This window comes from Sus scrofa, chromosome 4, assembly GCF_054392235.1.
Source record: "Sus scrofa isolate SSC_HxYL_T2T_F1_AM1 chromosome 4, Sscrofa_HxYL_maternal_Yorkshire_Landrace_v2.0, whole genome shotgun sequence".
NCBI classification, from domain to species: Eukaryota; Metazoa; Chordata; class Mammalia; order Artiodactyla; family Suidae; genus Sus; species Sus scrofa.
Genome location: NC_139386.1, coordinates 67,123,039 through 67,138,092, shown reverse-complemented (window position 1 = coordinate 67,138,092; position 15,054 = coordinate 67,123,039). Strand labels below are relative to the sequence as shown.

The 15,054-nt window shown below is 40.1% G+C and overlaps 1 protein-coding gene across 12 annotated transcripts in view; it reads left to right on the top strand.

Moving 5' to 3' along the window:
* Positions 1-9,667, top strand: part of TERF1 (telomeric repeat binding factor 1) — a 33,908-nt gene extending 24,241 nt beyond the window's left edge. For all 12 annotated transcript variants that reach the window (XR_014843681.1, XR_014843677.1, XR_014843680.1 and 9 more), the window contains 2 exons: positions 4,870-4,979; positions 8,811-9,667. Coding sequence is in view for 2 of the 12 variants with exons in the window: in XM_005663029.4 (XP_005663086.2) it covers positions 4,870-4,979; positions 8,811-8,987 (287 nt within the window). In the remaining 10 variants the exon portion in view is untranslated. The remainder of the gene's footprint in view (positions 1-4,869; positions 4,980-8,810) is intronic.
* The last annotated feature ends 5,387 nt before the right edge of the window (positions 9,668-15,054 follow it).

Here is a 15,054-nt window from a genome sequence, read left to right as displayed (position 1 = left end):
GTTAAGGCTCAGGCATTGCCATGAGCTGTGGTGTAGGTCGCAGACATGACTTGGATCTGGTAATGCTGTGGCTGTGGTGTAGGCTGGCAGCAACAGCTCCAATTAGACCTCTAGCCTGGGAACGTCCATATGCTGTGGGTGCAGCCCTCAAAAGACAAACCAAAAAAAAAAAAAAAAAAAATTGAATTAAAAGACTTTTATCTGTAAACTCAATCCTCAAAGCAATCTGGATCAGTGATTTCTTTTTTTTTTTAATTTAAATCACTCCCATTTTACAGAGGAGGCCAAGACAAATTAAGTAAAAAGCCCTTGGCCACACAGATCATGAACAGAACCAGAATTTGAAATCAGACATTTCTGACTTCAGAGCCTGTGTCCTTAAATGCTGAGATAGACAGACTGCCTCATTGGAAGGATAGAATCAAAGCGAATAGAAATTTATAAAAATGTGATGAGGTAACATAGGTGCTTTAAAATATATTTACTTTTAATTTTCTAAAGGTGAAACTGAAGGATTCAATGAACTTCAGATAAATGCTATTTCATAAGAAATATATCAGTAAACTCTATGGTTTCTCCAAAATGAAGAATAAATAATATGAAATGCTTTGATATGTTGGGGTCAGGTTGCCTCTATAATTTTAAATTTAAACTTTAGACTGTTGATTGATTTCAGTTGTAAAGGATGAGATTAGGGGAAAAAAAGAAAAAAAAACCTCCCACCAATCCCCAGTTATTCTTGGTTACATTTTATTATGATCAAGATTTATAGCATTCTGTTTTCTAACCATAATTTTCATAGTAGTTTAATCTGTATTTAAATTGACTATTTCTCATCTCTAACCCTTTGATCAGGATTTCCCTGTTCCTTAACTCTTCATTTTGATTTATTTCTTGTTTGGCTGTGCTTATTATTTGGAAATACGCTTCCTCACAACTTTACAGGCTTTGCTTCATTTTCTGATTTTATGAGTGCTGCTCTGGAGAATCTGACATCACCCTAAATTTTTTCCCCCCTTGTAAGTAGGTTATTTTTGCTCATAGATGCCCAGATATTTCTAATACATGCATTTAATGCTGTAAGTTTGCCTTTAGTTATTGCTTTAGTTACATCTGACCAATTTTTATATGTTGTATTTTCATATAGTTCAAAATACACTTTCATTTCCCTTGAGACTTTTCTTTGATCTGTGGGTTATTAAGAAGCTCTTTGTTGGAGTTCCCTATGTGGTACAGCAGATTTAGGATCTGGTATGGTCTCTGCGACAATGCAGATTCAATCCCTGGCTCAGCAAAGTGGGTTAAGGATCTGGCTTGACCATAGAATAGCTTCAGCATAGGTTGTAGCTACACTTCGGATTTGATCCCTGGCCTGGGAACTTCCATATGCCACAAATGTAGCTGAAAAAAAGGCAAAAAAAAAAAAAAAAAAAAAAAAGCTCTATGTTTAATTTCCAAAAAGGAAGTGGAAGGATAGTCTAGATATCTTTCTATTAATGATTTCCAATTTAATTCTGTTCTGGCCTGAGAATATACTTTGTAGGATTTCTTTCGTTTTCTTTCTTTCTTTTTTTTTTTTTTTTTTTGTCTTTTGTCTTTTGTCCTGTTAGGGCTGCTCCCACCGCATATGGAGGTTCCCAAGCTAGGGGTCTGTCTAATCGGAGCTGTTGCTGCCAGCCTATGCCACAGCCACAGCAACACGGGATCTGAGCCGTGTCTGCAACCTACACCACAGCTCACGGCAATGCTGGATCCTTAACCCACTGAGCAAGGCCAGGGATTGAACCTGCAATCTCATGGTTCCTAGTCTGATTCGTTTCTGCTTCGCCACAATGGGAACTCCTATTATATACAGATCTTAACTGCTTTTGCTAGATTTATCCCTAAGAATGTTATATGTTTTGTTACTGTTAGAAATATTATCTTTTGAATATTCTAATTATTTTAATATTTTAACTGTTGCTAATGTACAGCAATACTGGTGAGTTTCGAGTTTTGTGTTTGTTTTTTTGGGTTTGGCCGCACCTACAGCATATGGAATTTCCCAGGCCGAGGATCAAATCTGAGCCGCAGCCTCAACCTTCACCACAGCTGCGTCAACACCAGATCCTTAACCCACTGTGCCACAGCAAGAACTCTTGTTGAGTTTTCTTTATCTTATATCCAACCATCTTACTAAACCCTTTAAAATTCTATTTGTAGATTCTTTTAGATTTTCTGTACAGTTGACACTTAAAGGACATGGGGATTAGGGCACCGGCTCCTGTGTAGTCCATGCATACTGCTGTCTCTGCCTCAAAAACAAAGGAATTGATTCACCCGAGAGCAGGAAGCTGAAATAGTTGGGCTAGAATTAGAACTCAAACCCTAGTTCTTTCGATTCCACATATTGTCATCTCTGATCAAACCCAGACTTCTCCATACTGGGGAATCTGTGAAATGAAAATACAGGCACTATGTTTATTTTTAAAAACCCACGTATAATTAGACTTATATAGTTCAAACCCACATTACTCAAGGGTCAGCTGTATAAACAATTTTTTTTTCAATAATTACCATTCTATTTCTTTTTAGTCACATATTCATTTATTTCTTGTCTTACTAAACTGTAAATAAGAAAGAGGGAAAAAGAATAGTGTTTTTTTACACTGCGTAAAAATTCCTTAAACATTATCTTAAGAAATTACAACAATCCTGTAAGGTAAATATTACTCCCTTTTGTAACAGATGATGAAAAGGCAGGCTCTGGGAGGTAAGGTGGCTTGTTAAAAGTGTAAAAGAATCAAGATTAAAAACATTCCCCCTCCGGAGTTTCTGTCGTGGCATAGCGGAAGCGAATCAGACTAGGAACCATGAGGTTGCAGGTTCAATCCCTTGGCCTTGCTCAGTGGGTTAAGGATCTGATGTTGCCATGAGCTGTGGTGTCAATTGCAGACACCGCTCAAATCCTGCATTGCTGTGGCTGTGGTGTAGGCCAGCAGCTATAGCTCCAATTCGACCCCTAGCCTGAGAACCTCCATATGCCGGGGGTGCAGCCCTAAAAAGCGGGGGGGGGGGGGACGACACACCACAAAACCTCGCCCCCTCTGATTTTCTTTTTTTTTCTTTCCCGCACAGTACTATAACTTGACAATCAGCAGTTCTCATCCACAGTAACTATAGTTTTTTGAAAGTGGTGATAGGCAGCTAGATAACCAGCACAAAAAGCTTTTTTTTTTTGTCTTTTTGCTATTTCTTGGGCTGTTCCCGTGGCATGTGGAGGTTCCCAGGCTAGGGGTTGAATCGGAGCTGTAGCTGCCAGCCTACACCAGAGCCACAGCAACGCAGGATCCGAGCTGCGTCTGCAACCTACACCAAAGCTCACGGCAACGCCGGATCATTAACCCACTGAGCAAGGGCAGGGACCGAACCCGCAACCTCATGGTTCCTAGTCGGATTCGTTAACCACTGCGCCACGACGGGAACTCCAAGCTTCTTTTGTGAATCTTCATCCTCATTCCATCTTCTGGGAACAACTGCACAGATACGATATGGGACATTGCTTATTCCTTTGGCCTAAACAGCTCTGTGGAGCCTGCTGTCAGTGCACATAAAGAGTTCCTTCCCATCTCCTTCGGGGCATATTTCCAGATGTCTCAAGTGCCAGGGGGTACCCTTCTTGCAACCCTCTCCATAGATACACTTGTGAATGTTGATGCTGTAGGTTCTGGTTACCATCTCACTGATGACGGATCAGCCCTTCTCGCCTCCCTTACTGGAGCCATTTCCCCAGGCCCAGGTTGAAAAGGAAGCGCACCCTCCTGATTTTCAAAGACGGATTTTTTGCAGTTTACCATTCTGCTTCCAAATTCAAAGGAAAAAAAATGAAGCAGAGAAGAGTCCTTTAAAAAAAAAAAAAAAAAAAAAACTCCTGGAGTTCACGTCGTGGCGCAGTGGTTAACGAATCCGACTAGGAACCATGAGGTTGTGGGTTCGGTCCCTGCCCTTGCTCAGTGGGTTAATGATCCGGCGTTGCCGTGAGCTGTGGTGTAGGTCGCAGACAAGGCTCGGATCCCACATTGCTGTGGCTCTGGCGTAGGCTGGCAGCTATAGCTCCGATTCGACCCCTAGCCTGGGAACCTCCATATGCTGCGGGAGTGGCCCAAGAAATGGCAAAAAAGACCAAAAAATAATAATAATAATAAAAAAATTAAAAAAAAAAAAAAAAAACTCCTGGAGTTCCCGTTGTGGCTCAGCAGAAAGAAACCCAAGTAGTATCCATGCAGGTTCGATCCCTGGCCTTGTTCATTGGGTTAAGGATCAGGTGTTGCTGTTAGCTGTGGTGTAGGTTGCAGACTCTGGCTTGGATCCTTGTGGCTGTTGCTGTGGCATAGGCCAACAGCTGTAGCTCTGATTCAGCCCATAGCCTGGGAACTTCTCTATGTCATGGATGCGGCCCTAAAAAAAATAAGTACATAAATAAGTTTAAAAAATATGTATATATGAGTTCCCATTGTGGCTCAGCGGAAACGAATCTTACTAGCACCGGTGAGGATGCAGGTTCAATCCCTGGCCTTGCTGTGGCTGTGGTGTAGGCCAGCAGCTACAGCTCCGATTTGACCCCTAGCCTAGGAATCTCCATGTACTGTGGAATTATTATATATATATATATAATTCCTCTTTTTTTTCCCTCTCTTTTTTTTTTTTTTTTTTTTTGTCCACACCCTTAGCATGTGGAAGTTCCTGGGCCAGGGATTAAACCCTCACCACAGCAGTGACCTGGCCTGCTGCAGTGACAATGCCGGATCTTTAACCTGCTGCACTGTAAGGGAATTCCCCTCTTTTTCTTTCAATGTGAGACAATTTTTAATGATAGTATTTCTGTTTTAGGAGGAAGAAAGAAAAAAGAGAACAGTAGAAGATCCACTGAAAACAAGAGATTACGTGTTTTAAACAATCAGCCTGTAACTCCTGAAAAACATCGATCTAGGAAAAAACAGGTATTTAAATAATTAAATAGTACTTTAAAAATGAGTATTAAAGTCATAACTTGAATAATTATAGTTATTTTACATTATTTCTGTTCAACTGTAAAAAATCTTGAGGATAAAGATTTGCCATCTTTGATTTTGTCATTGTAGATTAGTTGACTGGTCTGCCTCTTCATAGTTCTAGGGAAAAACATCAGATATTCTTAAGTTGGGTGTTAATAATGATATTTATGTAGAATTATTGTATTACTGTCGTCCTGAAGTCACTTCATCAGATGTAAGGTGAAATATAAATCCATATAAGCCTTTTTTTTTTTTTTTTTTTTTTTTTGTCTTTTTGCTTTTTCTAGGGCCACTCCTGAGGTATATAGAGGTTCTCAGGCTAGGGGTCTAATTGGAGCTGCAGCTGCTGGCCTACACCACAGCCACAGTAACACGCGGGATCCAAGCCTAGTCTTCAACCTACACCACAGCTCACGGCAACGCCAGATCCTTAACCCACTGAGCAAGGCCAGGGATCGAACCCGCAACCTCATGGTTCCTAGTTGGATTCGTTAACCACTGCGCCATTACGGGAACTCCATATAAGCTTTTATATTTGTATCTTCTTAACAGAAATTCAATTTAAATAAGATTTTTCTGTGCTTTAAAAAATGGGAGAAGACACAATTTGGTAAAGACTTTTTCTATTCATAAAGCTAAGATGGGTCAATACTTCTTTTGTTTCCTCTCTCAGTGATTATAGTCCTGGGCCATCTGTCCAGTTTCTGAAATCATTGTTCACTCTATTTTATCTGGTTTTCTAGTTGCTTACAGCAGGTGAGTAAGCTAGTCCTTATTGGGTCATGGCTGGAAGTGGAAGGTGATCTATCCTATACTTTTTTGTTTAAGATACCGTTTTTGGGTCAGGTGTTTGCAAATGGTTCATTGTTGAAGTGTTAGGCTAGGGTCAAGTCCTAGGCTACTAGGGACTCAAGCTTATTTTGACCATACCTTCTCTCTCAGTGAAGATAGCAAGCAGCTCCTACTTTTAGTTTGATTCCTGCAAATATTACTTGTCTGTGTGATTCTTTATCTAACTTCATCACCTTTAATTTTTGGAGCTAATGCCTGTTAAGGGCAGCTCCTGCTGTTGCAGACCAGGGATTTAAGGGTGCACCTCAGGACATCCTCCTTACTTTGGAAAAGTGCACTCCATAGGGTGCTTTCCTTCTTTTTTTCTTTTCTTGTTTTGTTTTGTTTTTTAGGGCTGCACCCGAGGCATATGGAGGTTCCCAGGCTCAGGGTCAATTTGGAGGTGTAGCTGCCAGCCTTCGCCACAGCCACAGCAACATCAGATCCGAGTGACGCCTGTGATCTACGCCACAGCTCACAGCAATGCTAGATTCTTAATCTGCTGAGTGAGGCCAGGGATCAAACCTACTTCCTCATGAATACTAGTCAGATTCATTTCTGCTGAGCCACAACAGGAACTTTTTTTTTTTTTTAAACAAGTTTTTAGGGAGTTGTGGCTCAGTGCTAACAAACCTGACTAGTATCCATGAGAAAAAAAAAGTTCCAGGGAGTTCCTGTTGTGGCTCAGTGGAAAAGAATCCAACTAGTATCCATGAAGATGCAGGTTTGATGACTGGCCTCGCTCAGTGGGTTAAGGATCCGGCGTTGCTGTGCTATACATATAATCAGGTATTATTCAGCCTTTAAAAAGGAAGAAAATTCTGACATTCTACAATGTAAATGAGGACATCTCACTAAGAAAAATAAGTCAAACATAAAGGAACAAATACTGTACCATTCCACTTAGCTGAGGTACCTAAAATAGTCAAATTCAGGAGTTTCCATAGTGGCTCAGTGGTTTACGAATCTGACTAGCATCCATGAGGACACACGTCCGATCCCTGGCCTCGCTCAGTGGGTTAAAGATCCGGCCGGCGTTGCTGTAGCTGTGTATGCTGGCAGCTACAGCTCCGATTCAACCCCTAGCCCGGGAACCTCCATATGCCATTGGCGTGGCCCTAAAAAGCAAAATAAATAAATAAATTAAATTAAAAAAAATTTTTTTAATCTGTCAATAGGAGTTTTTGTCGTATAAGAAATTTTCACACATTCAGTTTTAAAAAGTTGTCTTTGATTTATGTAAATCTCATTTAAATAGTATAGTTTGCTTCTTTTGATCTGAGAAATACTACTTTTAATAGAGAACACATGAGATCTAAAACAAAAGCCCATTTCTCTCAAGAAACAACGTTCTCTGATTGAGTATTATTTAAGTTCCTGGGTAGAACAAAAGTTCAAGCAGTATCTTCCAGTGTATCACATACAGCATGGCTCTGGTAAGCTACTGCCAAAATACAGTCCCAGGCTATTAGTAGAGCCCAGAAGCTAATGATGGTTTTCACATTTTAAAAAGTTGGGGGAGTGGTTATTTTTGATTTTTTTATTTCCTCTTTAGGGCCAAACCTGCAGCATATGGAAGTTCCCGGGCTAGGGGTCCAGTTGGAGCTGCAGGAGCAGGCCTACACCACAGCCACAGCAACGCCAATCCTTAGATCCTTAACCCACTGAGCGAGGCCAGTTATCAAACCCGCATCTTCATGGATACTAGTTGGATTCTTTTCCGCTGAGCCACAATAGGAACTCCCTGGAAATTTTTTTTTCATCTTGCAAAACTGAAGTGCAAATACTCATTAGACAAGCCCCCATGTCCCCACCTCCCGTCCCCTGGTAACCACCATTCTACTTTCTGTTTTTGGGAGTTTCACTACTCTATAGATATTTCATGTAAGTAAAATCATGTAATATTTACCTTTTTGTGACTAATGATGAATGGATTTTTAGAGAAAATGTGAGTCAGCTGGGGAAATAATTGTGGGTCAGACACAGTAAGTAACCACTCCGCTGACCACATTGCTCCTCAGCATGTTGACAGAAGGAAGAATTAAGTGGTCACCTATATATATAGCAGATGCCAAGTGTCGGTCACCTTTTTCTGTTCATAATACTGAATTTGCTTTTTAAAATTTATCAATCATTGTCTCCAAAAATAAAGCAGTGGGTTTTTTTAATTAGTTTGTGTTGTGTTTTTAGAAATTAGTTGTAGAGAAGATTTGAGTTTTATGTGTGTGTCCTTTGCCCCACATAGGCAGAACAGGGTTTTCACTGAATCATGAGGGAAGAATTAAATATTCATAAGTTCTATTTAGGATTCATAAATACCCTTCTATTAATAATTGAAGAAAAGATTCTTAAAAGACAGTGCGGGAGTTCCCGTCGTGGCTCAGCTGTTAACGAACTCAACCAGCATCCATGAGGACTTGGGTTTGAACCCTGGCCTCACTCAGTGGGTTAAGGATCCAGCATTGCCATGAGCTGTGGTGTAGGTCACAGACATGGCTCAGATCCTGCATTGCTGTGGCTGTGGTATAGGCCGGCAGCTGCAGCTCCAATCCGACCCCTACCCTGGGAGCCTCTATATGTTGCAGTTGAGGCCATAAAAAGACAAAAAAAAAAAAAAAAAGGATCTTATAGAAATCTAAGATAGGTTTACAGAGTTTCTTCTACTCTTAAACTGTAACATTTTGATGAAAAAGTTGTATTTCTAGTAGATATGTTCTTTGAAGAATTGTTTCTGTGAATAGCTCTTCTACTTTCTGTCTGCTTTTGGTGGATGTTAACTGGAATTACTGTGATCATATCACAGAATATATGAATATTGGATTATTGTATTGTACACCTGAAACTGACGTCATTTATACCTCAATTTTATTTTTTTAATTATTTTTATTATACCTCAATTTTAAAAAAATTGTTTCTGTGAATAACTGTTTTACTTTTCATCAAAAGGCATGGCTTTGGGAAGAAGACAAGAACCTGCGATCTGGTGTGAGGAAATATGGAGAGGGAAATTGGTCTAAAATACTGTCACATTATAAATTCAACAACCGAACAAGTGTCATGTTGAAAGACAGATGGCGGACTATGAAGAAGCTGAAGCTTATCTGCTCAGACAGTGAAGACTGAATGTGTTTGCAGAGCTTGATGAAGTGCAATTAAGCATTTTGATAACTGCATTTTGTTTGAAACCCGGCGGTCATTAATGTAGCTTAAATATTTTTTTAAAGCATTACAGTATTTTTCTCTGGCACAGTCATTTAGTATGAGGATCTGTGCTGTAAAAGTGAGCCTATATGCCATCATTGTATTCTGTGAGAATCTTTTCACTTTGATAAGAAATAAATTTATTGAATCCTACTGATTTCAGTACTCCTACCCCCAAAAGCTGTTCGAATAAAAAAAAAATGAAAACCTGTTAGAAAAATAAATTACTGTTAACTTATTCTGTATCTGTAGGCTGACTTCAACTCTGCAACACACATAAAAATGAAGTTTCTAAATCAGTGAATAATAATAGGCCTTTGACTTAAGGTGTAATGATTTGCTATATGGCCTTATATATTAATTATTAGGACATTTGTTGATAGAATGATAAATGTACAAAGTAATCTGTGAGTTATACTTAAAATTTTCTTTTAGTAGTTTCATATAAAGGAAAAAACTTGAAAAAAATAATACCCGTAGACAAAGTTTATACTATTACTAACAGCTTATGTCTCGTTTAGGTACATCTGACTTTTGTTCTAGTGTTAAAACTTCAACAAAGATGGTTTTAAATAAAGCTTCTTATAACCTGGTGCCATAAATATCTGTTTCTCCGGTATTTTCATTTAATAGGTAAATATTGGACCTAAATGGTATTCTGTAAATGTGTAAATTGGTTTTAGCCATGATCATTTTGATGTCTATGGTAAATACTAAATAAACAAGGTCCTACGTGCTCTATTAGACGATTTTTGAGTTTTCACCAACACATTCTTTAGAAGATTTAGTCAGAAACTAGAATTATTTAGCATTTTGAGTTGGTGTGCTCATATTAAAGTTTTATACATTACTTTCTCATTGTTCCTGTTGTCCTATACTTATAATGAACAGAAATATGGATAATGCATCCTTACTCGTTCCGTCCTGTTATACCACTAGTTACTGTCACTGTGTTTATTGTATGCATTTTGATGGCCAGTGCCAAAGCTGATGGCCTGAGCCAAGATAGTCAACCTTATTCTAAACATACCATAAGCCACCAAAACTAAGTTGATATTAACTCTAAGATTCTCAATTATTTTATGTGCCACTAAAAAAGATTACTATCAATTATACTATAGTATGGTGCTCTTATTTAGAATTTTATTTTACTTACTAAAAGAGCTGTTTCGGTAAGCATAGTTTTTTTTTTTTTGTTTTCTTTTGTTTTTAAGGGCCGCACCCGTGGCATATGGAGGTTCCCAGGCTAGGGGTCCAATCGGTGCTACAGCTCCTGGCCTACACCACAGCCACAGCAATGCCATATCTGAGCTACGTCTGCCACCTACACCACAGCTCACAGCGATGCTGGATCCTCAACCCACTGAGTGAGGCCAGGGCTCAAACCCACAACCTCATGGTTCCTAGTCAGATTGTTTCCACTGCACCACAACGGAACTCCTGGATCTTTTGAATTTTTTAATGGAATGCTTTGTTGAGATATAGGTTCATATGCACTTGAGAGATAATAGGTCCTTTGTACATTTGTTCTGGCTTCCTCCAGTGTTATTTTATGAAACCATCATAATATTGATACTGATGTAATTATACCAATTTTATTCAGCTTTCCTCAGTCTTGTGCCATATGTGTGCAATGTGTGTATTTAATTCCAAACTTAGCTCTTGTGTAGGTGCCTGTACCCACACAGACAGGAAACCTCAGCACCGTGAGGACCCCTTCTGCTTGTCTCCTGCCTCATTCTTCCAGCCCCTGGCAACCACTAATCCGCCCTCCATTTCTAAAATGTCATCATTTAAAATGTTAGATGGAGAGTGATGTCACTGAAGAGGCAGAGAAGGGAACTCCAAAGAGCCTTCTTCTAAAGTGACTGTGAAGCTAGCAAAAGCTATGATAAAATCAACATTTTAAAACAAATTAATAAAAACTGAGGACTGCTTAATGAAGAAAGCCTACTAAATTTTGGTAAGAGGATTTTGATGTTTTTATGTAGCCTGCCTGAGGGGACAGTGACCTTTGTTCTTGGTGCAGCTTGATGCTGCCAGAGGGGGCAATATAGACCTTGTGCTCAGAAGTTTGGTGTGTGTTTTGGCCTGGTTGGCAGTTCCCTGAGGTTTGCCTTTATTTTGCCCCCTCTGAACTCTCAGGGGCTTTGAAAAGCTTATCTACCTCTGCTGGGGGCAGGGGAATAGTGGGCCGCAAACAACAGACAGACTTAAAAGCCTAGGGAGGAAGGTATGTGGAAGGGAAGGGCTTTGAAGGGCTCTGGAGTAAGCCAGGGAATCCTGAGCCCGTGCACATGCCCAGCACTGGACACAGTCTCGGGAAAGATCTGGAGGACCCTAGGCCTCTATGCCCAGTGACCTGTAGTCTTTCTGAGTGAAAGAGGCGGAAGCCGAGACAGAGTTGTAAGTGGCCTGGCTCAGTGTTGAACAAGTACCCAGGCTGGGGGAGTATCTTGGTTTTGATTTAAGGAAATTAAGTGAAATACTCTGTAGTCTGCCATTTTTTCCTTTACTCAACATACTCAGTTGTATGTAGCTGTACTTGTTCACTTTCATTTCTATATAGTAATATATCACAATTATCTGTTAATGCTATTGAGGATTTGTGGAACTAAATGACCACTCAAAAGTGAAAACAAACAGGCTGTTTATTCAGAGCTTGCTTGCTATAGCAAGGGAGTCAGCCACCATCACTTGTGTTTGGCAGAAAACCAAGCCAACTTTTGTAGAGGGAAAGCTGCAGTGAAAAACAAAGGCTTCAGGTGCATTCTGACTGGAGGTTGTTGGCATGAGGAAGCTGGAGGCTGGCCAGCTAGTACCAGGTATCTTATGTGACTGCTCTGGGCAGCATACTTGGCTTTCTCTGATTGGTCCTGAGTTGAAAGTGGGAACAAAAAAATAGAGGTAATAGGGAGTTCCAGTCATGGTTCTGTGGTTAATTGACCTGACTAGCATCCATGAGAATGCAGGTTCAATCCCTGGCCTCACCCAGTGGGTGAAGGATCCGGAATTGCCATGAGCTGTGGTGTAGATCGCAAAGGCGGCTTGGATCCTGTGTTGCTGTGGCTCTGGCAGAGGCCAGCAGCTATAGCTCCTATTGGCCCCCTAGCCTGGGAGCCTCCATATGCCTTGGATATGGCCCTAAAAAGACAGAAAAAAACAAAACCTGCTGGCAGTCATGACCAAGTCCTGGCCCCTCTGGGTGGATTGCTTTGGGGGTTTTAGTTCAGCATCCTAAACTGGTTACTGCAAAAATCACAGCATGGGATGTCATGTAAGCTCTGCCCATTGTCAGTTTTCAAATTCATTCTCTGAGTTGTTTATGGCTGTAAGATTTCAACAATTGACAGGATGTCTAATATTAGGAATAATACTAACTCTTAAATGAACTGTGAAATGTTAGATATGATATTGTAACCCTAGAGCAACCATTTAAAAATGCACTTATATAACCTATACATACATTAAAATGAAATAGTCAAAAATTATTCAAATAATTCAAAACAAAGCAAAAGGGGAGGGGGAAGTGTAGGAAGCAAACCCCCCCCCCCAAAAAAAAAACAAAACAAAAAAGCCCAAACCAAGGGACAAACAGAAAAAAATAAAAATAAAAAAAAATTGGGCCCTCCAGAATCCAGCTACATCAATAATTACATTAAGTGTCAATGGTCTAACCAGGGTGAGCAGCATCTGGTATTATCACTGCTGTGGCTCTAGTTACTGCTGTGGTGTGGTTTCAATCTCAGGCCCAGAAACTCCTGCATGCCATGGGCATGGCAAAGAAGAAAAAAAAAAAAAAAAAAAAGCCAGGGTCAGCAAATTTTCTTTAAAGGCCCAGATAAAATATTTTAGCCCTTGTGGGCCATAGGGGTCTCTGCGAACTCTGCTTGAAATTAGCCATAGATATAATCACGTAGATGCGTGAGCATGGCTGTGTTGCAATGAAACTATATTTACAGAAGCAAGACAGCAGGAAGATTTAGCCTACAGGCCACAGTTTGCTGACCCTTGGCTTGAGTTCTAGATTTTGTTTTCTTCAAATATATTGGAGAGTTCCCTCGTGGCCTAGCATTTAAGGGTTCGGCATTGTCACTGCTGTGGTGTGGGTTTGTTCCAGGCCTGGGAAATTCTTTTTTTTTTTTTAATGGTTTTTAGGGCCGCGCATGAGGCCTGTGGAAGTTCCCAGGCTAGGGGTTGAATTGGAGCTGCAGCTGCCAGCCTGCACCATAGCCACAGCAACACCAGATCCAAGCCATATCTTTGATCTACACTACAGCTCACAGCAATGCTGGATCCTTCAACCAGCAGAGCCAGGGATGGAACTCTTATCCTCATGGATACTAGTTGGGTTTGTTACTGCTGAGCCACAACAGGAACTCCACGGTCTGGGAGTTTCTGTATGCCACAGATGTTGCCAAAAAAACCCCAAAAGCAAAAAACATGAAAAAAAAAAATGGACTTTGTTATAGTAGGCAATTAATTCCAAATCTGGAACTTCTTTGAATTCTTTTTTTTTTTTTTTTTCTTGCAGGTTTGGAGTTTTCCAAGGTTAGAAACAATTTATTAAACTAAACATTTTGAGGTTTCTAAAGACCAATGTGGGAGTTCTCCTTGAGATGCAGGGGGTTAAGAACCCGATATTGTCTTGTGAGGATGCTGGTTTGATCCCTGGCCTCACTCAGTGGGTTAAGGAGCCAGCGTTGCCAAAAGCTGCAGTATAGGTTGAAGATGTGCCTTGGATCTGGCGTTGCTGTGGCTGTGGTGTAGGCCCTGCCACAGCAGCAACCCCAGCCATAGCAGTGATAACACTGGATCTTTAATCCACTGAGCCATGGAAACTGACTATTCTTAGGGGGAAGAACCAGTTTTGTCTCTTTTTTTGGTCTTTTTTGTCTTTTCTAGGGCCACACCTGAGGCATATGGAGGTTCCCAGGCTAGGGGTCTAATTGGAGCTGTAGCCACCGGCCTACACCACAGCCACAGCAATGCTGGATCCAAGCTGCATCTGTGATCTACACCACAGCTCACGGCAACGCCAGATCCTTAACCCACTGAGCAAGGCCAGGGATCAAACCCGCAACCTTATGGTTCCTAGTCGGATTCGTTAACTACTGAGGCACGGCAGGAACTCCAGAACCAGTTTTATCTTACATAATTTTGTTGCATACCTGGAAAAGATGGCTAATTAAATTTTTATGCCAGGCTGGAATTAAGCAATTTAAATTATTGCTATTGCTATGTATGCTAAAAGACAACAGACTCAAGTAAAAACATCCCAAGAAGGACCCTCAAAAGAGAGGTTATAATTCACCTTGTTCCTTTTTTCACTTTTCCCTTCTCTCCTTTTTTTTTCTTCCACTTTTATAAATGATCACCATCTCTAATTCCTTCCCCCTTCTTTCCTGAGTAAGTATATTTATTTTTGCTCAAATTACTTTCCTCATGCACTTTTGAGAAACAACCTATTAAATAATGTGAAGGTCTGTAAATCATTGCAGAGTGTCCATGGAAAGGACCTGGAATCTAAGGTACTCATTAAAAAAAAATACCAAAGCAGTCTTAAATACTTTGATCTTTATCTTTGGAAATAAAAACTTGGGGTCCTTCATTAATCACTTGGATGACATATTTCAGTTCTGTACCATTTCCTGGGGTTTTGCTAGAATAAATAACAAGCTGTTTAAGACCAGTATTTCATAGTTATGCCTTCTAGCCAATGAAATTCTCCACAAGAATAGAAATAACAAAAATATGCTTCAATATGAAAGTAATTAATGGCCAAAGACTAAAAGCTACATATGTACTTTGAAAAACTGATTTTATATAGCTCAAATATGCTAAATGTTCTAACACATATTGAAACCATAACCATAATACATCAGAGTTTTATTGCTGTTAATCATTATACCTATGATTGTCACTTCTGAAGCATTTGGTTTTGGTTTTGATGACATTTTGTTTATTCTCTGGCCAGTCCGGAAAATCT